The 25,116-nt window shown below is 41.5% G+C and overlaps 2 protein-coding genes across 4 annotated transcripts; one reads left to right on the forward strand and one right to left on the reverse strand.

Moving 5' to 3' along the window:
* Positions 1 to 621: 621 nt before the first annotated feature.
* Positions 622 to 6,840, forward strand: cdc6 (cell division cycle 6 homolog (S. cerevisiae)). The gene is made up of 11 exons (XM_042102761.1): positions 622 to 732; positions 1,698 to 1,944; positions 2,385 to 2,711; positions 3,003 to 3,202; positions 3,529 to 3,683; positions 3,966 to 4,072; positions 4,221 to 4,360; positions 4,634 to 4,734; positions 4,961 to 5,213; positions 5,579 to 5,719; positions 5,978 to 6,840. Exons 2-11 carry the CDS (start codon positions 1,722 to 1,724, stop codon positions 6,065 to 6,067), a joined length of 1,737 nt encoding a protein of 578 aa, XP_041958695.1. The 5' UTR covers positions 622 to 732; positions 1,698 to 1,721; the 3' UTR covers positions 6,068 to 6,840.
* On the reverse strand, positions 6,813 to 16,663 carry LOC121718011 (B-cell receptor CD22-like). 3 transcript variants are annotated; one of them, XM_042102757.1, is made up of 12 exons: positions 16,376 to 16,663; positions 15,697 to 15,750; positions 11,387 to 11,468; positions 10,481 to 10,789; positions 10,153 to 10,377; positions 9,645 to 9,989; positions 9,321 to 9,569; positions 8,899 to 9,156; positions 8,598 to 8,697; positions 8,438 to 8,492; positions 7,901 to 8,049; positions 6,813 to 7,490 (listed from the first exon to the last, which is right to left on the reverse strand). In XM_042102757.1, exons 2-12 carry the CDS (start codon positions 15,703 to 15,705, stop codon positions 7,439 to 7,441), a joined length of 1,833 nt encoding a protein of 610 aa, XP_041958691.1. In that variant the 5' UTR covers positions 15,706 to 15,750; positions 16,376 to 16,663; the 3' UTR covers positions 6,813 to 7,438. The 3 variants fall into 3 exon arrangements, with proteins under 3 accessions (XP_041958691.1, XP_041958692.1, XP_041958693.1); XM_042102758.1 differs by lacking the exon at positions 15,697 to 15,750; XM_042102759.1 differs by lacking the exons at positions 10,481 to 10,789; positions 11,387 to 11,468; positions 15,697 to 15,750; positions 16,376 to 16,663 and having other exon boundaries at positions 9,645 to 9,786; positions 10,153 to 10,266.
* Positions 16,664 to 25,116: the final 8,453 nt, after the last annotated feature.

Below are 25,116 nucleotides of genomic sequence, written 5' to 3' on the forward strand. Positions count from 1 at the left end.
AAAATGTTCCAGCGTTACCGTGATCAAAATGGTTAATGTGGTAGCCAATTGGACAATTGGATCAGCAATTTGTGTAGGACTAGGTAAGCCCAATACACAATAACGGGAGATGCATTACAACGCCTACGCCCACATTAAAAGAAAGGGGAGCATTAAAAAAATAAGCCTAGGTTTAAATTTAAACAAATGCATTAAAGTTTGTTCAATCCGCTGTTGGCTATGACTTGATTCATTCGTCATAAAAAATCGATAAAGTCTAACAGAGCAGGGTAAGGACAAACTTGCGCGGAACAAGATTATAGGTTTGCAATCTTGGTGAGCTCATATGTGACCTTAATGTTCTACACCATTATGCACGTATAAACTATGAATGTTACAAATGATTAAAATGTAACGAATGTATGTTATATTAGAACCAAGATTCTCACATAGTCTGAGCTAGAACAGAGTTCCCGGGGAAAAAATCCGCGAAAACATTTGTTGACAAAAGACTAAATATCCCGCCACGACAGCTGTGAGGTGTAAGTACTTCCTATTCGCTGCTAAAACGCTTGTAGCCAATTAAATGATAGACATAAATGACGACACATTCGAGTGACAAATAGACTTCAGGGGGCGGTAACACCAGCTGAGGCATACTTTGTAAATTGGCGGTAGTTCGGCAGTTTGACTTACTACACAGAAGACCCTGTACAACGTTGTAAGGAGAGGACTCCAGTTTTTGACTTCCAGGTAAGAAATGTGATCTTCGTGTTGAACTTCTAGACATTCCAAACAGTTAAGTCCTTTTTTTTTTTGTTAAGGTGCGATGTAGTTGCGCTTTTGAGACGAATGTTAATGTGTCCTCGTTCTGGAAGAAACGTAACGTTATCGATCAGTTAGGCAGCCTACTTTGGCGCCGATTTGGAGCTTACTAGCCTACAGGCTAAAGTTATTGAGTCGTAGTAAAACAACAGTTTGCTGTTGTTTATTTCCAATCCGAACAAACAAACATCTTTACATTTCATATGACTATTGTAGTGAATTTGTTAAATTAACGTTTCCTTTAATTGACGTTCCAGACTTGGCGTAACTTTAAATGGCCTTTGATGTTAACCAAAGTCTGATAACTTTAACGTTAATGTTACTAACAAACTTAAGCGTTGCATCACTGTGACGCTATTGATCCAGATTGGCATCTTGACAAATGTGTCAGTATCGAAACATTACTGTCAAACTTGCATTGATAGTATAAGGTAGTAGCTTACATGCACACAGTGAATAGTTGGCGCCACCTTTCCGGCGTCGCATTGTCCTTCCGCCATCGAACGTTCCCGCTACTGTATGTAGGCTATGTAGCACTTTCACACATTAATGTGAATTTACTCCGGATACTGCGAAAGAAAGACCTTAGAGTCGAAGTTAACTACTAATTTTAATCGTTATTAAGACATGTCTGCTTATGATCATTTTGTTAAATTGATCTAGTCCTCGAGATCACATTCAGTTTGTGTAGATGCCAACTTGTTATGTATACTTCGCCATCAACGACTATTTGCATTAATGTTGCGTGTATCTAGATAGTCAATGCAATACTCTTGAACAAATATCTAATTTTAGATCGTGTTTACCTCAGATGAACGAACAACACCGCTGTCAGCATGACCGACTTAGTCCTGTGATTACTGCAATTCACTGTTTCTGTTGTCTCTTTGAAGTTCGTACTGCAGCCCAGAGCAAAGATGCCCAGCACACGCTCTCAGAGACAGCCAACCCTGCAGTTCCCCCGCCGCAAATCCTCCAGGGCCGTCTCCAGCTCCAAGACCACCACAGAACCCGAGTCGGAGGCCCCCCCTACATCAGCAGCCGTCCAGGCCCAGAATACCCCCCTCTCCCCCAGGCATGTTGCCCTTAAGAGTGCCCCTCTGTCCCCCAGACTGCCCCTGAGCCCACGGAAACGCATGGGTGGGTACAAAGCACCGCTCAGACACATGACATGTCATGCTCTATGGTGTTTTATGCCCCCAACGTTGACTTCCAGACAGCTCTGCCACCGCTGACTCAAAAGCTCCTAATCCTAAACCTAACCCCAACCTTAACCCATGCCTAACCCTAGTGCCTTCCAGGCAGCGCTGCCTTGAAGACGACGTTGGGGGCATAAAACACCAAGAAACACATGGCTTAATGAAATGTTTTGTATGTATGTTTTGAGTGCTGTTGAATCAACACAGACTGGCTTTGCTAGTTTTGCTAGACCCACAGTTTTTATACTTGTGTATGTTTTATATCTGCAGATATATGACTATTTTAGTCCCATCCCAGCTTCTATTGATCTTGTTATCTGGATAGTTGTGATTCTGTGTCCAGTTGGCTGTAAATTCACTGTGGATGCCTTCTCATTTCAGGTGATGAGAATGGGTGCAACACCCCTCTGTCTCTGCTGGGGTCTCCCCCAAAGCAGAGCCGAGTGGCCCTGACGTCCCCCCACAAATCGGTGCTGTCCCCCCACAAACTGACGCTCTCCCCCTACAAGACGAAGACGGGCTCCCCCCGTAAGCTCTCCTTCGACGAGAACACCCCGGTCTTCTCTCCCCCGCCTCCCTCCAAACAGGTGAACTTCCCCCTCTCCCCCCGCTCCTGCCCATCCCCCAGGCGACAGGAGACCCCCTGCAAGAGCCCTCGCGCCCAGCCCGCGGGGAAGGCTGTGAGCACCCGCCTCTTCTCCGAACAGAGTGAGTTCCACCTTGGTGTTGTTTAGAATCCATATTCATACCTGTGTTCGCTGTCAATTTACGTTTGTGGTCTATGGGATATCTAGAAAGTGGTATTTAAATAAATTATTCTGCTGATGGTCAGCGTTTGATTGTCCTGGCATGATTGTTCACATTACGTAACAATGTAACGTAAGTGACACTCTAAAATGGCTGCTGTTCATGCATCTCTCCATTGCATACAAAGATGTCTGAATTACCTTGGCTGACCGTGTGAAAACTAACTCTGGTCTCTGATCGTTTTTCCCGTAGAGTCCCAGTACCAGAGTGTGAAGCGGGCACTCCACACGGCCGTGCCCGAGCGTCTGCTCTCTCGCGAGGCCGAGCGCGCCTCCATCGTCTCCTTCCTGGAGTCCCATGTGGTGCCCGGTCGCCCGTCCAGCCTCTACATCTCTGGCGCCCCCGGCACGGGCAAGACGGCATGCCTCAACTGTGTGCTCCAGGAGAGAGAGGTCAGTGGACCAGGCGTCCGGCCAGGATCGGACAGTCTCTGGAACAATTTGTTTTTTGCCTTCATTCACAAGCCAATATCGTAGATATTCTATAACTAGCACCCTCAATCGTTAAATAGAAAAGATTATTGGCTTGTTCTTGTAGGAAAACCTAAAAATGTAGCGCTTAACTCTTGAGGCTGGTTATTTTTCCAAATCATATTTCTGCGAGATTAGTCATGGTCATTATTATACCGTTTAATATAGTTTATCATACAGCTCTATACAGTTTGGTTACATTTCCAGTTGATTTGACCCTTGTCCGTCTCGTCTCTGGTGTCGGTCAGGATCTGCTGAAGGACGCGCAGAAGGTGGTGATCAACTGCATGACGTTGCGCAGCTCCCACTCCATCTTCCCGCTGCTGGCCGACAGGCTGGGCTCCGCGCGCGGCCACAACGAGGGACGCCTGGAGAAGCTCCTCACCAGCGCCGGACCCACTGTGTAAGAGCAGCAAGCACCATTGCGTTTAGATAAGGGTGTCATCAGAACTATGTCTCAGGGACCCACAGTCCTGGTACACAGTTATGTCAGTGCCAATTTGGAGTACTTTTATGGCACCCACATATAATGTATTCAGTGATGCATATAATTGTATTCATTGCCAATTTATAGTACTTTTATAAACGGCGACAGTTGACTAAAGTGCTGATTTATGGCCAAATTGTTCATTTATGCAACATTTCTCTAATGTTCCTTTGTTTCTCTCTGATGTGCACCCATTAGCCTGTTGGTTCTGGATGAGATGGACCAGCTGGACAGCAAGAGCCAGGATGTTCTCTATACCATCTTTGAGTGGCCGTACCTCCCCAAATCTCGCCTGTGTCTCATCGGTGAGTGTCCAGCGTTCTGTGTGGGCGTGGAAGAAGCAGCTCTTAGACCTTTTTGCGTAGGCTTTGCAGTTTGGCTCTGCTTTAGATAGTTCTGGGGATGTGTTTGTATGGTAGAGATGCGGCTCTAATACCTTTTTCTCATGGGCAGGCATTGCCAACGCTCTGGACCTGACTGACCGCATCCTGCCCCGGCTCCAGGCCAAGCCGCACTGCCGGCCGCAGTTGCTGCACTTCCCCCCCTACAGCAGGCAGGAGCTCACCGCCATCGTCCAGGACCGCCTCGCACAGGTACGGACTGCAAGCCTGAGTGCTCAAACAAAGCTCAGCAGTGTGGACTACTGTGTTGATGTGTATACCCCTTTATGGAAGTTCTATGGGACGGCACACAGATATTTGTTCAGTGTGCTTTTATTTACTCTTTGTCATCTGTCTGTCCGTCCGTCTATCTATCTATCTATCTATATCTATCTATCTATCTATCTATCTATCTAATAGAGATAGTACTGTACATGATTGCGCTTCATATCCCAGATTGCCATTAACACTTGATTCCTCTTGCAGGCGGGTGGAGATGGCGTCCTAGATGCCTCAGCTGTTCAGTTCTGTGCCAGAAAGGTGTCTGCTGTGTCAGGAGATGCGCGGAAAGCCCTGGACATCTGCAGGTGAGTCCACCAGCCAGATGTGGCCAAACATTACACGGCGAAAGGTCATCTTTAAAATGCCGGAGCTTAATCTTGGGTGAAGTTGTTTCCATGTAAATTACAGGAGACTGTCAAGTCATCGTGGCTTGAGTTGGCGTTGGATTTAACAGACTGTTCTACTTGCTCGAAGACTTGGGCTTGCAGTGACCTTACTCTAAATGTTTCCCCATCTCTCTCTTTCTTACAGGAGAGCGGTTGAAATGGTCGAGTCTGTTGAGCGGTCGAAGAAGTCTTCGGACTCCGCTGCCGACACCAAAGGTGTGCGCGTGAGCGTGCCGCAGGTGGCCCGGGTGCTGTCGGAGGTGTACGGCGACCGCATGGCCAGCGGCGGGGGCAGTGGAGCGGACGGAGAGAGCTTCCCCCTCCAGCAGAAACTCCTGGTCTGCTGTCTGCTGCTGCTCACGCGCAGTGGCAAGAGCCGAGAGATCCCCCTGGGCAAGGTGAGCGGGCCGTTTCTACAGACCTGTAGGGCTCAAGCTGTGCTGAATGCTGGCATTGCAGCAACTGACTTTATATGGTTCTTGATTTGTATGGCAGGTCGGTCAAGGAGGTAAATTATTCCTCTAGTGGCTCAGCATGTTCCATAGGAATAGAAGTGTAAATATATGCTGAAAAATAAATATATAAGTTGGTGTGGATCAAGAGACTATAAGAAACTACTAATAAATGGGCAGTTATTATTTATAGGCTGATGTGAACACTTTGCATGAATCTTGATGACCTAGAACATTAAAACCCTTGAATGAAACATTGTTTGAGTGTTCCTGTAGCTAATGGAAACTCTTGTTTTTTTCTTTGTGTTTAGCTGTCGGAGGCGTACGCCAAGCTGTGTGTCCAGAGGCAGGTGGGGGGTGTGGGGCAGGGCGAGTGCCTCTCCCTCTGCAGCCTGCTGGAGAGCCGCGGCATCTTTGCCCTCAAGAAGGCCAAGGAGGCCCGCCTCACCAAGGTACACACGCGCTTACATCTTCATACCAAAAGCCTTCTCAAACACACTCACACACTCTCTCAAACACATCGGTTCTCTGGCTTTTCCACACCGTCTCAAACACATCAGTTGTCTGGCTTTTCCATCACGCACTCTCTCAAACACATTGGTTTTCTGTTTTTTTACACACACACACACACACTCCGCTCCATCTGTCTTGCCATTCTAGTCTGCTGGGAATCGTCAGAATTCTAATATTTGTCCTTTCTTGTCCTCCAGGTGTCTCTAAAGATCGAGGAGAAGGATGTTGAAAACGCTCTGAAAGACCGTGCTCTCCTGGGAAGCATCTTAACAGCGGGTCTACCCTGAACACACCCCTTACCCAACTGCATCAAACTCTCCATCACATATTTATATTTGTACAGTGTACATTTTTGTAAATCCCCACATTTTTATTTGTATATATGCTTGTTTGGACAGATGACTCATAAGCAGTTGCTGCTATAGGCCCATCGCAAATACATAGTATGAGTACCTACTGTATGGGTGAGTTATTTTAAGACTGCGCCCTTTGAGGACGATCATCGAGTTTTTTATTTTTAATTGTCTACCTACTTTTATTATAGAGCATTTCTAAGAAATTTGAATTTCAGAAAGTTTTGCCTTTGTTTTTTGACAAACTTTATAGGTTTGAATGAAATGCTTCTCAGGTCAGAACATTAATGTTTATTTTTTTTAACCAGTATTTTATTTTTTAAAGTGGTTGAATGGTGTTTTCCCATTCTGTAGTAAATGTACATTTTGCCTGATTTAAATAAATGTACACAACCTTGATTCAGACTGGTGAAATTGTTTATTTCTTGTGGAGTCCACTGGTCTAAGAGTGCATTTCAACCATGGTGGGGTCTTTGTATAGTCTGGGAAATAATGGAATGATATAGTTTTCCAGTTGTGGAAAACTATGGTAATTTGTAAAAGTCTGAGAGTCCCGGACCCGGAACTGTTACTGTTTACTGTTATCACCGATACTAACCAGTATTTTCTTTTTTTTTTGTGTCGTGATGTTTTTCCCATATTGTGAAGTGCAGTAATGTACATTTTGCCATAATGCCAATTAAATAAATGTACGTTTCCGATGGTGATTCAGACTGGTGAAACTGTTTTGTTTGCACTGTCAATCCTGTGCTCATGTGAAACTGAACTGCAAAACTCAATCGCCCAGTGAGTTAAAGGCACAGAATGGGTGAACTGAACAGTCGTAAAATATGATTGATTTGACAAAATTTGCATTAATGTTACAAATAAGAGTTGTTAGTTATTTTGGTGCTATTGGATGCTACACTGTAAATGAAATAATTATTATGATTTAAGAAATCTAAATGATCCAACATATTTAAATACCTAATAACAAAAAGTGATAACCAAGATTAAGCTTATTTTGCCATCTTGTCCATCTAATTTAATTTTATGTACGGATGCCAGTCCAGTAATAGTCATTACAGTAATCGTTACTCTGATCCAGTAATCATTACTCTACCTACACTTTGTACAGAAAGAACAATTTTGCATAGTGTAACATGCACATCGATCCTGCTATCAACTAATTCCAATTAATACAGTGTCATGACAGACATCCTCAGCAGCAAGCGCAGTGCTGGAGTGAGGGTCTGCACACGTGCTTCATGTGTTCTCCCTGATGGTCTAGATGAATGTGGAGGAGTGCACTCCTAGTCCTCTGCCTCAGGACTGCGAGAGATCCCTCACATTGCTGTACACAACACAGTCTTCAAGTCTACAGAGAGGTGACAATGACATACTGTAGTTAGTCTTTAACTGGCAAATATAAGGTCCAGGGTGTATTTGTAACTAGAAGCAACACATGCAGAAGAAAAAAAACTTAGCAGATGCAGTGAAAGAAAACAATTTGGCTGTTGAATCTTTTCAGTGTATTTTTTTTTTATCTCCACATGCAGTATTCAGAAAAGTAGTTTACTTATAATTTAAATTGTAGATGCAGCACCATCTCTAGCAGATGCCTTTGAAATAAATGCACTCTTGTTTTGGTCACACAGGCTGCAACAGTATTCTAATCTGTTGCATAGCCTCGTATATTTTCCACAGAATGTGGGTAAATGAAACTGGCCTCCACCCTTATGCTGAGATCTGCATTAAAACCCCAGAGAAGTGGGGGTGACTGCGTACCCTCTGGCCGATGCTTCCTGTCGACGGGTGTGACTGAAACGAACGCTGGCGTACTGGACGTCACCCAGACCATGAGAGCCCACTCTCTGTGTGAGGTCAGAGGGCAAAGTGTGTGCTGAGACGCTGCTGTACACCGTGGTTAGGTCACTCTGAACAGGACAGGCAATACATCATATGAGCATTTCCAGAGGAAATAATGATTTATGCAACAGCAGTGTATTTTGTTGGGTTTCCAGCATTACATATATAATAATAATAATAAGAAGAAGAAGAATATTTTATTCATAAAGTGTCTTTCAAGACACCCAAGGTCGCTTTAATTATCGCTTGATTTGCATTTATCCCAGAATACTAAAAGGTTGTCTGTTAAATTGAAGTGAAATCTCCTTTCATATCACTGTGGTTGAAAGTGTGTTCTGTCTTGTTAAAGGCTGCCAGGGTCACTTTTGACACAGTATGCATGTCATCAAAGGAAGTGTATCTTTAGTCCTTGAACAGCAAACAACAGCAAAAAGCTTTAAATAGTGGTTTGTCTACCTGTGCGTTTTCCAGTGCACGCTGTGTATTTGCTGTTGATTTAGCACCCCACTTCCTGTGTCAACGGTAAGCAAATAGTCAGTGGAAATAAAAACGACAAACAAATAGATGCATTTTTTAAACTCAATTTGAAATGCATTTGTAATCTATACACAGTCACCTCAAGCTCACAATCCCAAGAGCCAGTAGGATGACAATAACCATAAAAATGATTATTCCAGCTTTCACAGGCCAAGCAGCATCTTCTTCCTTTTTGACATCTTCAAGAATATAAATAAAGCGATGGCAAAATTAAACATCAAACACAACACAATTACCAAGAAAGTAAACTGCACAATCAATAAAACATTAATTTGGTCATAATGTAATTACAAAGAAAACACACACACACACACACACACACACACACACACAAACCACGTTCAATGTCTGCATTGCCAGGATGATTAGACTGCACTGACCTAAAAGGACGTCAGTAGAGTTATGGGAGCCGACTTCATTTTGTGCTTCACAATGGTAAAGTCCACTGTGAACGGGGGTCATGTTGAAGGTCAGACTCTCCCCCGTGCCCATGACAGACCACCGTGCAGGTGTAGTAAAATGCCAGGTGTAGGTGTGAACTGGTGGGTTGGCATCACTGCTGCAGGTCAGAGTCACCAAAGTGCCCTCCTCTATTTCACCAGATGGGCTCAGTGACACTGAGACATTCTTTGGTTCATCTATTGAAATATGGACAGTGTTTTATCTTCAGAAAAAGCAATTACATGGAAGAATAGAATGTTCTGGTTTCTCACCGGAAAGCATGTTTCACCTAGGGTCATATATCTGTGTGAAGGTGTAGTGGATATAAATACATAAGTGGTCATTAAATAAATGCTCTTACATCTGACGTAGAGGAAGACATCAATGGAGGCGACACTCTCATGTCCTCTAACAGCACAGGAGTAATTGCCTGAGTCGTGTCCTTGGACTAGGTCAAAGTGAAGGTTCTTGTCAGTGGTGCGCTTGTGGATGAGAGAGTTCTTGAACCAGGTGAAGGTGGGGTGGTCACTCAGAGTGCAGGTGGTGCTGCAGGTCAGTGTCACTCTCTCTCCCTCTGTCACTGCAGCAGAAGTCACCATGACCTGCAGAGCTGGGGGAGATATAAAAATGTGGTGACATTTACACAGCAAATGTGTGATATTGAAAATATATTTAGAGTGTTTACCTGTAACAATGATGGTGACTCCAGGTAATCCTGTGTAACCCTCTCCCTGTTCTGTTGTAAACCTGAAGGCGTATTCTCCAGAGTGACCAACTCCGATGTCTTTCAGTCTCAGGGTACAATTATTATCTTCTATCCCAAGATTCTGTACATGATTCCAATATTCTTTATTTAAAAGTAAGTCTTCAGGGTGATTATTGGATTTTTGTTTGTTAAACCAGTATTTTGTTTTGATTCTGTGATCTCTGGGATATTTGTAAGTGCAGGGAATGACCACAGAGGAACCCTTTAATGCACAGATGCTGTTTGATGAGTATGTCGCGCCCCAACACTGTTTTCTTGGAATACCTAAAACAATGTTTGAAATAATAATTCATATGTATACAAATTACCCTGTGCAGTTGGCCAGCAATGTACCTGAAAATAAATTATGCTGGTTTATGGCAATATTATGTTTTAGAACTACACAATTGTGAGGACTGTGCTGCTGCTGTTGAACTTAATGACTCACATCGTGCAGGGGAGCGGTGAGCCTCATAGCCTCTGACAGCACAGTAGAAGTTTCCCTTTTCAGGGAGTTTAGTTGAGTCCAGTAGAATGGAGGCTGTGGTTTTGCCTTGTAGAATCTGTCCATTTTTGTACCAGACATATTCAGAGCCCAAAATGCAGGAGGTGCTGCAGGTCACCTTAATCTGATTTTGTTTCCTTGAAACAGCCTCCTCCTTCACCTGCAGATCTGAGAGGAGAGGCGGGTGGGAGGTCATTAAGATTTGATGCTTGTTTAAAACATTTGTTAAACAATTTTCATTGGGATTTTTTTTTTCTTAGTTGTGCATTACCAGTGATTGAGAGAACAACACCAGTCTTGTCTGTTATCCACGTCAAGTGAAGAGCTGTATAAAACCTAAATTTATAAACACCAGCGTGATTTTCTGACAGTTTGTCTATGTTCAGGCTGCAGTCAGGATAATTAGAGTGACTGTGTTTTATGACTCTCTGGCTCTTCTCTCCATACCACTCTCCTCCCCCATACGTGTCTCCACGACCTTTCCATGGATACTGGTATGTGCAGGACAGGACCACTGATGCTCCTTTAAGACCACAGACCCGTCTTGAAGAATGGGTCACACTCCATTCACACTGCACAGCTGAAACACAAAAACACAAAATCTAAATAAAACAAACAAACAAAAAAACCTGTTCATGTTAAAGCAACACCAAAGAACTTTCCCTCTGTTGCACGCACGCTATTTGTATATCCAGCACCGGCTTTGCAAATAACAATGTCCACAGACAAGGTAGAATATTTTGCATGACTTATAAAAGTACGATGTATTGTGACATCAGATGCAAGTCAAATTTGTAGTTTCTTATGTCTCATTCCATCGAACTACAGATCCGCTACCCGATCAGGCAAACTTACATAGTGCGGTTATAGCCGATAGAGGGCCGCGAAGCGAATGCAGAATTGCCGTTCACCCTGTTACGAGTTGATGAACCACTGAAACGATTTTGGAATTATTATTTTAAGGTACAAAAAACTCTTTGGTGTTGCTTTAAGTAAAGAATTGTTAAAAATACAATGTTATTTTCATGATATTGACTCAATTTTGTAAATCCTACATGTGACAGCAACTAATAGCCAGTAGTGCTATATAACATATGCATGTTTACTGTTTGTACAGCATCATACACATTGCATGCATGCATTAGTTTTGGATTGACTGTGTAACTCTGCACCGTACCTGTTAGACCTAGGAGGAAATGCACCCAAAATACATCCACGTCTTTGAAAAGCATGACTGCTGCCTGAAGCGAGTGTTGTGCCTGCAATCATAAAAAGTTCAATCCACACTGGTGTTTTGTGCATTGTGTAAGATCAGACTGGACACCACCATTCAGAAATGAGTTGATAATAATTCTGATAATTAAATTAAATAAAAGTGTAAAACTGCTGATGAAGGTGTGGTGCATGACTGGTAATTATCAAAAAAATCTATACTACATAATATCACATATCAAATTGCCATTATTTTCATGTAATATAATTTTTTTTGGATTATGATATATCCAACAGACAAATCCTTGATCTGAAGAGATGTGGTGGCACAAAATGAACAAGTTATTTACAGTACACAGAATCCCGTTCTCCTGAGTTTAGCACTGGTTCCACTGGGGGTAAATTAACTGAGTTTAACTGAGTTTAGCACTGGTTCCACTGGGGGTAAATTAACTGAGTTTAGCACTGGTTCCACTGGGGGTAAATTAACTGGGAGAGTGTCAAGTCATAGCACAAGCAGGTAAATGAACTAATTTGACAGTTTGGTAACACTTTATATTAAGACACGCATATTCACCATTAATTAGCTGCTTACTAACATGTATTAGTAGCATACTAGCCATTTGTTAGTCATTATAAGTCATTAATTTATACCTTATTCTGCAAGACCTTATTCTACCCTTACTAGACCCTTAATTAAGAATTTCCCCTATGTAAGCTCCTAATTACCCTTTATTCATAGTTATTATGACCGCCGCGCAGCGAAGCGGCGGTCATATAGGTTTAGTCAGATTTATTTATTTTCTTTTTTTTCTTTTCTTTTTCGCATGTCCAAATTTCCGTCAAGGATTCCCGGGACACTGTAAAACCGGGGTACACGAAACTTGGTGGGCATGTAACCCCACATGGATAGCATGGAACCTCCTGTTTTCGTTTTGATCTGTAGCCCCCCCGCTGGACTGGACCCCCGAAAGGAGGGTAGGGCAGACACAGTTTTCTATGAATATCTCGAGAACCGTAGGGTTTAGGAGGACCATTTTGTTTTTGTATGTTGATCTCAAGGGGCCATGTCAACCCATTCCATAACCACTCATTTCATGTATAGCGCCACCTAGTTAAACACAAAAAAGTAAAAATGAGATGTTGTAATCGCAGGTATCTGTGACCTAACATAGTCAAAACTGCACGAAATTGGAAGTGTAGGATCATTATGACACCCACTGAATGCACGCCAAGTTTCGTGGAATTCCGTTCATGGGGGGCCACACAATAAATTAATTTATGTTACTATACACCAACTGGCCTGTAGGTGGCCGGAGACAGTTTTCTGTGAATATCTCGAGAACCGTAGGACCTAGGAGGTCCACCTTTTTTTGTATGTTGGTCTTAAGGGGGCATGTCAACCTATCCCATTACCACTTATTTCATGTATAGCGCCACCTAGTTAAAAATTTAAAAGCAAAACATTAGGTGTTTTCATCACAATATCTCTGGCTGACATGGTCAAAACTGCACAAAATTGAAAGTGTAGGATCATTATGACACCCTCCGAATGCATGCCAAGTTTCGTGGACTTTCGTTCATGGGGGGCCTTACAATAAAATAATTTATGTGTACATTTAGTGACCGTACACCAACAAGGATTCCCGGGACACTGAAAGACCGGGGTACATGAAACTTGGTGGGCATGTAACCCCACATGGATAGCATGGATCGCTTTTTGTTTTGATCTTTGAGCACACATGTGCATAAACAGATACACACGCACACACAAACATTCACAGTAATCCTACGTATGACACATACTCACACAGTAGACATATATACGCATGCATGCACATGCACACACACAGGCACATAAACAGGCAAACACACAAGCACATGCACATGCACGCACACACACCCACCCACACATAAACATAAACATGTACTAATGAACTAATCATGTTTTGGTACTTGTTGTCTAGCAGATACCAGTGAGAATTGAGTGTGCATAATGCAATTCAGTGAGATAGTTAGAACCATATATGCCTTTCAGCGTGACTTATTTTTGTGGAAAACATGTGCTGGACTGGGCGGCGGTCATATTTTGTACCGCTCTGCGGTACATATAGTTAAGTAAGTTGTTGCATATTATGATTATATGACCTAAATAAGTATGGTTCAGCATGGGGCTTGTGAAGTGGTAGTACCACAAGAACAGTTATTCACCCCTAATAATACTTACCAAAGATGGTCTATATGGAACCAGTCACAAAACCACAAGTGCTATTAGTGTACAAATAACTCATAATTAAGTCTTTGTAATGCAGAATGATGTTCCCTATTCTAAAGTTGGGTCTTTGGTCACATTGTTCACGAAAGTTTGTTAACATTTGATTTATGATATTTTTTTCCTTGACCATTTAAATATGATTTTCATAAATGGATGAAATTATGTATTGATTCATAATAACAATTAATTATAGAGATGTTTTTTTTTTTTAAATTGCTACCTTGATATCTATATATTTCAAGACTTTACAACCTGTTAACAAGTTACACCATACTATAGTTTTGAATAAAAGCTCCCTGAGGCGAATGTAGACCTAATGCCAAGATGAATGATGAGTTTCTTCCAGAACTAGTACGTCAACATCCAAGTGTAGATTTTTTATGTTCCATAATAATATCAGCAACATTAGCAACTCAAGTTAAGTTATACTTTATTCTCCTGTGGGGAAATTTGTTCTCTGCCTAATGCCAAGATGAATGATGAGTTTCTTCCAGAACTAGTACGTCAACATCCAAGTGTAGATTTTTTATGTTCCATAATAATATCAGCAACATTAGCAACTCAAGTTAAGTTATACTTTATTCTCCTGTGGGGAAATTTGTTCTCTGCATCTTACCCATCCGGGGGTAGTGTTCACATGATAGCGTCGGAAAAAAGTGGGTGTAAGCAGCATCGCCTGCATGGAAAGTTAACTCTGAAATGCCTCAATCTTCAATAACCATGAAATGTGGAGTCAAATGGCGCAATCATTATGAATAAAACTGAATCATGCATGGCGTAACACGGTGGAATTGGACCAGGTGGCGTGCAAATAAAGATATTTGCATTAATATTTTTGACTCTACTCTCTTTTCCACTGTCATCAATTTAGTCATCAGAATGTCATCAGAATGTCTTTACCTTTCAACCACCTTTTGTAATATTATCATGGAGGTTTGAGTGTTGATACTAGAAAATCCAACCAATCCAATCCAAATATTCTGAGAAAATTAGAGTCTGCGCTGACCGGTTTAGATTTGACAATAATGTATGCTCATAAAATAAGTTCATGTCTCTAATTTTGCCCATCCTTTGCCATACAGGTGAAAGGATGCTTGTATGCCAATATATAACATGTTGAGAAACTGTCTGATGGCTATAGATTTTTTTGGATTAGCTGGTCTATTGCTAAATTTAAGGCAACAGCCAAACTGGACGAGCACAAGGTTAAGTTGATGGCTGTGTTCCAGAAATCGGAAGTTGTGATGCTCTCTTCTGAGTTACTCTATTTTATTTATTTTATGTATTTACTCTATTTTTAGCAACTTTTCTTTTTAAAGCCCCCCCACCCCCTTTAAACTCGGATGCTTTCATGCTGTTAATCAGAGTGCTCATCATTTCTTGTTTATGCCAAAATATAAGAATCTGTGTGAGTTTCATAAAGCCTGTCTGTTGATACTAGAAAATCCAACCAATCCAATCCAAATATTCTGCACTGACTGGTTTAGATTTGACAATAATGATGAAATGAGTTCATGTCTCTATAATTTTGCCCATCCTTTGCCATACAGGTGAAAGGATGCTTGTATGCCAAAGTAGTCAAAGGCGGACAGAGGTTTAGTCACTAATAACCTGTCGAGCAAACTGTCTGTCAATAATTTTTCAGGCTTTGTTTGGGTTAGCTGGTCTGTAGCTAAATTTATTTACAACAGCCAAACTGGAAGTGTGTGACAAAGGTTAAGTTGTTGGCTGTGTTCCAGTAATTTTGTACGCTGTCTTTTAATTATTCTATGATGTCTTTTATGTCTTTCAACTATTCTATTTTATGTAATTTTTAAACATTTTTAAACTACTGCCCTTTATGCTTTTACTCTTTGCTGTTATTTATCTAAAGCACATTTCCCCTGTGTGAAATGAAATGTTCTGTATAAATAAAATGGCCTTGCCTTGTATTCACCAATGGACCAATGAGTCACGGATCACTGATGAGCCCCAAGTTAAGATAAAACTCTCACACCTACCACCCACATACAGTATAAGACGAGGCACAGCAGGGACTTCTTCACTAAGACATCCTGTTTAAGAAACTAGCAATGACTGAGCAGAGATCAAACATTTACATGACATATGTAAAAGAAACATTTTATCACCCATTCTAAGGCTGTAATAGAAAATTATTTGTGTAATTCAGAAAGGACACTTGCAGTACTTTGCATAGTTTGTGCATGACAGAAAATACATATAATGCTCTTGTGAAGGTGAAATGTTGATTTAAACATTCCTCAATCTGAGTCAATTCCAGCTGAAAAAATGTCTTTAGAATGACATGCATTAGGCATATGAAATATGTAATTGAATCCCTGACAAACAAACTATCTATCTATCTATCTATCTATCTATCTACAATTTAAGTTGGGGCACTGTGTACAATGTAAATAAAAACAGAATGTGATCATATGCAAATATATGTAGTTGCAAAAAGGACAACATATCAAGTGTTGAAACTGACATTTGTGAATTTCATTAAAGATACACACTTATTTTTTAATTTGATGCTAGCTACACGTCTCAAAAAAGTTGGAATGGGGGCAACGGAAGGTTGGAAAAGTTTTGTAATGCTGATGTTGTGTTTTTCTGTTGATGTTTGGCTAAGTAAACTATATGCATTTGATATCAATAATACAGCAAATGAATACTCACAGGTCATTTCCAGGTCTTAATGGAAACGGTTGATGAGCACATACAGGCCTACAATATCTGCACTCCTGCCCGTGTTCTGGGTGAATGAAGCACATAGATGATTTCACTTGAGCACTTGGAGGAAATCGTTGTGACTTCTGATGATGCGGTTTCACTTCCTCCGTTTCATCTCACCATAGAGAGCTGCTCAGGAGCGCGTTTGGACCGCACAGCGCACGCACATGGGGAGTTCCAATGAACAGCATAACACCACATGGAAAATGCAAATGCTTGGAATGAACTCCAGACCTTTCATTTGATTAATTTGTCATGGAATAACGAGAAAACAGGCACATGAAACTGGACATGAAGCTGCTTATCAGTCAACTGTCCAATTACTTTCAAGCCTCATACATTGGGTGACAAGTGCACTTTGTCCATGCTTATTGTGGTTGCAACTAGTCATTAATTTCTAGACTTCATCCAACAAATATGGCTGCTGAGTTCTTCATTTGGGGCCTTTTTAAAAACTAATTTGGATATGTTTTCTTTGAAAAGTTTTGTATGCCATCCTAAAATGCTACATTACTCTTCCCTCACTCTACCATATGAGCAATGGCCACTCTGGCTAGTCTTAGTTTATTTCATAGCAACATCTTGCTTGTGTAATTTCGTTCAATTTTTTGGGGGATTATGAAAACTATCTATTTTTGGAAACCATAGAGTATGAAGAATCAGAAAATGTTTGGTTGACAATTTTCCAAGGTCAATATGGCGGCCATCTTGGATTTTCAAAATGGCCGCCTTCAAATACTAATTTCTCAATCTCACATCTCCAGGATTACCTAGAATTTAATTTCTAGCTGTCAAAATGTCAAGTTAAATGGTCAACATGTCTGTTAGACCTGGCAAGGACCAGTAGTCTCCCATAGAGATTTTTGATCTCTCTGAGATCCACAGTTTTACAGAGGATTTAAGTTTACCTGACATGAACATATTGTTATTTTGTTTCTTGACAGGTGACCAAAGGCTGTTGTCACCATTGATTCTGCCTTCAACATAGTCTTCATACAATTTCTGTCCAGTTGCATCAACACTCAAGATTTGTGTTACAAATTCTTGTGGGACATAGGCATGTGTGATCATGTTGTACAACCGGTCACCTTCAGCAGTAACTGGATTGCCATGATTGAGTATGGCAGCCTTTATCTTGTTTATTGCCTAATGCTTTCTATTTATCTCACTAGGTCCTAGTTGAGATGTTTGCATGCATGGTCTGCACCGATTGACACAAACAGAATGCCACTCCTTGTGACTGAGAGACTACCCTCTTGATGTTCCTTCCAGGTCTTAGGATGCTTAGCTTTGAGGTCATGCATGTCAGCAATGTATCTTGGCTACAGTCGCTTGTATCTGATTTTGTCAAATGCAAAGAAAAGTTTGCAGTCCTTCTGCAGCCTGAAAATGGAGTGCAAGATCAGCAGTGCGAGAAGCTGCCACAAAATGAGGATTGTCTCCACTCGATGCAAGTAGTTCATGATGGATCTGAAAATTGCATTTTTAGCTTTCTTTGCTTCCCACTCATTTAATGATTTCACAAATTCTCCATTAGTCAAACCTTCAAGGAATGTACCGTTAGCCTGCATTTGTGCACTCAACCTTGGTGGATTTGTCCTTCTCAGAGCTGGCCGATTCAACTTGCTCTGTTGCCCGCCAGCAAACATCTCTCAGTTGTGGGTTTTCCATTAAGAAATCCTCCAGAACCAATTTGTACAGAGCCACATATGAGTCGATGGGCACGCAAAGAATGCTTGTAGTGTGTACACTTGAGGATTTGCCTCGTTGCTGCTGCACCAGACTCCACTTCCGGATATTCACCCACTGCCTTGCTGAAAACAGTTGGCACAGATGGCCATGTTGACAAATGGCTGCCAAGGCCACCATGTTGAAAATTCAATATATTTTTGAACATGCTTTCTGAACAAAGTACACAATTTTTCAGCTAAGCATCTCCATTAAGGCAATAAAACAAAATATCCAGGATTCCCGAAGCTAAGTTAAAACTCATGATTGTTAACATTCTAGCATGCTGTCTAACACCTCCATGGTGTTTAGAGGGACCTTCTTTACTTGCTGGCTACTATTATATCATTAAACAGCAATGCTAATTTTTAAGGCTTCATCCAATATGTACGTGTCAAGTTTGGAAATTTGTGCACATTAGTGCATATTTCAGTAGATTAAGCCTTATTTGCACATTTAAACATTACATTTCAGAAAACTTGTAATGCAAAAAATACTTGTCTTAATGTAAGTGAAAAACTGGGAAAGTTTTGTGGTGATACATAAAAGTTTACATTTTTACCCTATACCAGTATTTTCTCGCCTGAGAGCAAGGCATCCATTTTTGAATGAAACTTCAGAGACACTGGGGACCTGATTTAAATGTTATACGGCGGATTTGTATTAAGGACCCTTTGAACTATCTAAAAATGCTGTATAACAACTTTTCCTCAACTTTTTTACCACAGATTTACTTTAATTTCAACTCTGCAAGATATCAGCAAATTAACCTATGGCGTTTTTAGTGTAATAGTACACCGTTTTCAGGTCCTAAAATGACTGCAGTAATGACTTCTAAAAATTGTCAACCAAAGATTTTCTGATTCTTCAGTTTGTAAGGATTCCAAAAATATATAGTTTTACAAATCCCCCAAAAAATTGAACGAACAAATTGGTCTGAACAAAGTGTCCTTCACTAACATATGAACCTATTTGAAATACAAATATTTTGTAATATTGAAAAAAAATATATAGGCACAATGACAGTTCAGGTTCATGGTTCATGTTCAAGTTTCTGCTGCTGTTTGAGTTGAGCGGTGATGACCTCTACCTCGGAAGGGTGAGGTCTGGACATGTGAGAGAGATAAAGACAGACCTTCCCTCTTCTTACAATTAAATTAAAAGTGACAGGTGGGCGGGACTTCCGGTTGATTAAGGTGGGACATCCGGCAAAGATATTTGATTTCCGGTGAGGGCGGGACATCCGGGTTTTGAACTTGTCATCAATGGAGTCTGACAGATTGTTTGAATGTGGCGGGGTGCTTTTGTATGAGTCATGTGTCTGGGGGAGGGGGTTGTGTGTGTGTGTGTGTGTGTGTGTGTGTGTCTGCGTGGAGATAGTGAATTTGACAGTTTTGTAGGTTTTAGTGTCATTTTTGTACTTTTTATGATCATTTTGTATGTTTTTTTAGTCATTTCATGTGTTTTGGCCGGGGCGGGGGTTTGTGTGTGTGTGTGCATGGTGTGTGTGTGCCTGGGTGTGTGTGGGTGTGTGTGCAGGGGGGTGTGTGTGTGTGTGTGTACAGGGGTGGGGGTGTACACGGATGTGTTGGTCATGCGTGTACGTGTGTCCAGGGGTGGGGGGTGTACATTATGAGCGGTGCTGTTAGGGAGAATAAAAGTGGTGTAAAAGTATGGGTAAAGATAGCAAAGCAGCGGCTAAGTGGGGCCCCCAAACATTAAGAGAAGACACAAGAGAAGACACCTATAGAGAGACAGCTATAGAGAGACAGCTATAGAGAGACAGCTATAGGCCTCAGTATAGGCATCTGTTGAGTATGGATGCTTTTGAATTTGGCGGGAGAGGAGGAGGTTTGTTTGACTGTGTGTATGCTTCAAGTTTTATTTTACATTTATTTTGCATTTTACACCCCTGCAGTATGCCTAATAATAGTAACCTAATAGTAATCTAACCGGTATGCTATAGTAACTATGCTATAGTAGAGTATGTATACATAGAGAATATACTGCCCAAACATGCCGCATAAGACCCAGACATTGCAGACTTTTTTCTCTTCACATGGTAAAGTACACCAAATGCCATCACCATCTATTCTGGAAATACTATGTTGGTAAAAGAGCAGTGTTTGGTAGTTGGGTCAAACAAAAAAGATAGAAAGCGGACATATGTTACGTGGCTCGACCCATTCTTCACAAGCAATGTTGCTCAAATCTCATCTTGAGTTTACAGTTATGCAGCTACAGTAGGTGTCTTTACACCTTCTCATTGTGTCAATTGGGTTCTGGCGGTAGTATTTTGGAAGTATTTTGGAAAATATGTGATTTCTACATCACAGAGTAGAGAGATATGTTTAGTGTTTTGTAAATCAATGTTTGTAGCGAAAAGTCATATTATTGTAACATTACATAATACAGTCTAGTTTTGAATGAAACACCAATGTATGGCATTCAGCTAGTCATTCCAATTGAGCATTCCATTTACCTAATTGTTTTTTACTACTGTGAAAAAAGGAAAACAGGGTGTCACAGTTAGTGATCCGTGGTATTACGTTGAACTGATATATTTTACCTCCTCAATGAATTTATCTGACAGAATCATGTGTAAGTGCAGCTAAGTACTGAACCAGGTAAGCAATTAATCCTATGGCAAGTTTTGGTGTCGCGGTTTCATGGTGTTCCCATGAGCCTTTTGCCAGAATACATAGGTTTTTATCAAAGCAATTATGCTAAGAGAAGAGTAGAATTTGATGCAGGATTGTGTCTTATGTTATGCTTTGAGAAGAAGTTTGTTGAGAGGTTTTGTTCCTCAACATACAGTATAATGGAAGTGAATAAGAGATATAGCTAGATATACCTACTGTGGGGGAAAAAACCCCTCCATGCCATGAAAAAGGAAAGGATATATTGAAAAGGATATATTGGGTGTGAAGCAGAAGGAAGTGTGCGGATGAAACTGGAAAATTTTAATTATTTCACTCACTCCAAACTCCTAAATGTTATTATTGATTATAAAATGTTACTTTTAGTTTATCTCATGATATCCTATTAAAGACACAATCTGACTATGAAAAAATCTGCATATAACAATAATATAATCTGACCCAGTACAGGCAAACCCTCAACTTACTTGCCTTTGGTGCCTCTTTTGTTGATATAATGGACTTTCTCATTTGGTATACCCCGCCCTCTCTTTATTTATTAATGATAAAACAGTAAAAAAATATTCATTAACCTCACAAACTTAAAAAGGAGGTGGTCTCTGAGTGCAAAGTCCATATGAAGTTACAATATGAGTGTTAAATGAATTCCAGTGACCGGTCTACAGATCATTGATCAGATGGATAATTAGATTGATCAATAGCTCCACCACGTTCCTACAGTACAGCAAGTCTCCCCTTCCCAATCTTCATTCATAAACACACACGCACACACACAGACACCCATCCTCCAACATAAAGTACATAGACCCCCTCTCTCTTTTCTCTCCCCCTCTCCACACCCACACACACACACACACGCACACACACACACACTTGCAACCTACCCCTTGGAGCCATGGCGTTAGACACGCTTACCCAGAACATTACATTTATGATTTATTTTTTCTTCTAGTTCACAGAAACATATATGAAAGAAGGTTCTTGACATGATCAGATGATTCAGTTCATTCACATTCAGTTTAATAATCCTAAAAACATAAACATGACTAAACATTTCAACCTCTCTCTTTCTCACTCTCAAGCATGCAAGCACACACACACACACACACACACACAACCTACTCCCTCAGGGCCCTGGAGCCATGACATTAGACATGCCTGACTTAAGGTTCAGCTTAAATGTAGGATTTATTTTTTATTTTAGTTCACAGACACATGGATGAAACCTTTTTAGGCTCTCGGCATCATCACGTCCTTGATTCTTTTATTCAGGTTCATATCACTAAAACTTGAAGCAGCATTCACACAGTCAAACAAACCTCCTCCTCTCTCTCTCCCCCTCTCTCAGACACACATACACACACTCACACACACACACACACACAGACCTTTGACCCATCCCCCTACCCTCTCTCCACCACTCTGCTGTCTGATACATTTTATTCTTTTCAATGACTTGATGAAAATCTTGATGAATTTGAATTTACAACTCTGTTAATGCCAACCTTTTTTTATACAAACATTTTGACCAGACTAATTTGACCAGACTCATTTTGATAATTGTCTAGGCATAACACTCCCATGATTACCTCATAACACACACCCATGTACACACACACACACACAGACACCCCCCAAACACATGACTCATACAAAAGCACCCCCACCAAATTCAAAAGCATCCATACTCAACAGATGCCTATACTGAGGCCTATAGCTTTCTCTACTCGCTACTTTGCTATCTTTACCCATACTTTTACACCACTTTTATTCTCCCTAACAGCACCGCTCATAATGGCTCGCGCATGACACTCCCATGACATCCCCCAACAGGACACCAACCATGACCAACACATCCGTGTACACCCCCCACCCCTGGACACACGTACACCCATGACCAACACATCCGTGTACACCCCCACCCCTGTACACACACACACACACACACACCCCCACCCCTGTACACACACCCAGGCACACCATGCACACCCATGCACACACACACCCATGCACACACACACACAAGCCCCCGCCCAAAAAACATACAAAATGATCATAAAAAGTACAAAAATGACACTAAAACCTACAAAACTGTCAAATTCACTATCTCCACGCAGACACACACACACACACACACACACACACACACAACCCCCTCCCCCAGACACATAACTCATACAAAAACACCCCGCCACATTCAAACAATCTGTCAGACTCCATTGATGACAAGTTCAAAACCCGGATGTCCCGCCCTCACCGGAAATCAAATACCTTTGCCAAAAGTCCCACCTTAATCAACCGGAAGTCCCGCCCACCTCATCAGATAGAACAGAAGGTAGAACAGAAGGTGCTCATACACTTTGTCCTTGCTCAGATGTTGTGGTTTAGGTGTAGAGAGAACTGTTAAAAACTCAAGACATCTCAGGTCACCAGTCAATTGAAAGCTACAAAGCTAAAATCCTTTAGAAAAGTCTTATTAACACTGTGCTACGTCTCGGTGACACAGCGTTTTTGCTTAGTTGTCGTCACCTCTCTGTTACTCTGCTCAGGTTATGCACCAGGTTATGCATTAGTCAGCAGTAGGCCTATGAGGTCAGCAGTGTTTTAGAGTAACTGGACAAACCATAGCACACTGGATTTATGTGCAGTGGCACTAGCCTGACAAACCTGTCAGCAAATCTGAATTTGACCTGGAACAAATTAATTTGGACCTGCAGAGCAAATTCAGATTTGCTAAGAGGTTAATTTGGGTTCACCCAGGGTATCTTGAATTTCCCCTGGGGATCAATAAAGTATCTATCTATCTATCTATCTATCTATCTATCTATCTATTTATCTATCTATCTATCTATCTATCTATCTATCTATCTATCTATTTATCAGGGTGCAAGTGCACATGTACAAATAAAACGCCCAGTAGGTGGCAGGAATGGGTCAAGAACATAACACAGGTGCCACTGTGCAGAAAAGCTATCCATTACATGTAAAGCGATGGTTCGGGTTCACCCTAGGGCAGGGACGGATTAAACAAATATGGGCCCCTGTGCACAATATCAAAAAAGGCCCCCCCTCCCCCTGACCGCGACGCGCGCGGGCGCGTTTGCGCATGCAAGTGACGTGCGCGTGCAGCCAGTGCTTCTTTCTTTGCTGTCGCTGTGCAGGCTGGTGCAAAATTTCGAAATTCTGGCTGTTAAATATACCCTTTTAAGGCAGTTTGGAAGGGGCATACAAACTTTAACAGAGCAAGCAGGGCCCGTTTTCTGTCTGACTCAGGTGACGTGAACATTGGCTACCTGCATGATAAGGTTTTCACTTCACTGCTGCTTGACACTACCTTGCATGGAGACATATTTCACGTTAACAGTGGAGATGTTAGCAAAACTATAGTGTTTGGTAAATGGAGATGCAGATCATCTCCCTAATTAATTTCTTTGCGCAACAGCCCACATTATGCGCTCACTCATTATCTGTCATCGGCATCGCCATAGGCTATTTGCTACGATATAAGCTACTGTTAGGCTTTAACAAGTCGCGATTTATTAGGCTATCCAATCGCTATGCTGTTTTCATGAACATTGCAGGAATCCACTTCATTCACCTACCCACGAGTGGGTCAGTTTCACTTTCGCAAACACGCATACATTGAATGAGCACTCATAGCCTACCACTTCCACCTAATGTTATGCCTCTATATTTTATGAATTAAGAAGTATTTATTGATCAGGAAAACATTTAGTTTATTTTTCTTTCGGTCCGCGGTTCCATAACACCATTCAGTTGTGCCGCAAATTAACAGACAGAAGCACTGGGCATAATCTAGCCTAAATTCTTTTTTTTAATCCGAGGGCCCCCATTGGCTGAGGGCCCCTGTGCACGTGCACACTTGGCACAAGCCATGATCCGTCCCTGCCCTAGGGTCCTTTGCACCATGACCCGAGCTGAACACGCTCCCAGAACCTGTTTTCCCTTGGTCGAACCCTGGTCGAGTAACGCTTTCAGAAACGAATGATTCTCTGCAGGCGCTTATGGAACATAGAGTATCTCGTAAATTACTCCACCAATAATGCCCTGAATGGTACACAACTTCTACAGTAGTACAACTATGTTCTTTACTCATAAAACGAGGCATTGAAAAGTTTGTAAGTACACCAGGAGTTTGCTTAAATAACACTTGCCTGATGGATTCTACATTGCTAGTAGTCTGTGAGCCAGGGCCTCAAAATATGGAAACCGTTACCGAAAAAGTGGCAAAGGCTACCATACCTTTTCTGAAAGCCTGGAATCTCAGCTTTTCAATGA

This window comes from Alosa sapidissima, chromosome 9, assembly GCF_018492685.1.
Source record: "Alosa sapidissima isolate fAloSap1 chromosome 9, fAloSap1.pri, whole genome shotgun sequence".
NCBI classification, from domain to species: Eukaryota; Metazoa; Chordata; class Actinopteri; order Clupeiformes; family Clupeidae; genus Alosa; species Alosa sapidissima.

Bases quoted from the DNA above. Each gene is read 5' to 3' on its own strand.
- cdc6 (XM_042102761.1), top strand. From the start codon at position 1,722: ATGCCCAGCACACGCTCTCAGAGACAGCCAACCCTGCAGTTCCCCCGC. The intron at 4,735-4,960 runs GTGAGTCCACCA...TCTTTCTTACAG, and splicing joins AAAGCCCTGGACATCTGCAG to GAGAGCGGTTGAAATGGTCG. The intron at 5,720-5,977 runs GTACACACGCGC...CTTGTCCTCCAG, and splicing joins AGGAGGCCCGCCTCACCAAG to GTGTCTCTAAAGATCGAGGA.
- LOC121718011 (XM_042102757.1), bottom strand. The intron at 9,990-10,152 runs GTGAGTCATTAA...ACATTGTTTTAG, and splicing joins TCACCGCTCCCCTGCACGAT to GTATTCCAAGAAAACAGTGT. The intron at 9,570-9,644 runs GTAAACACTCTA...TATCTCCCCCAG, and splicing joins AGTCACCATCATTGTTACAG to CTCTGCAGGTCATGGTGACT.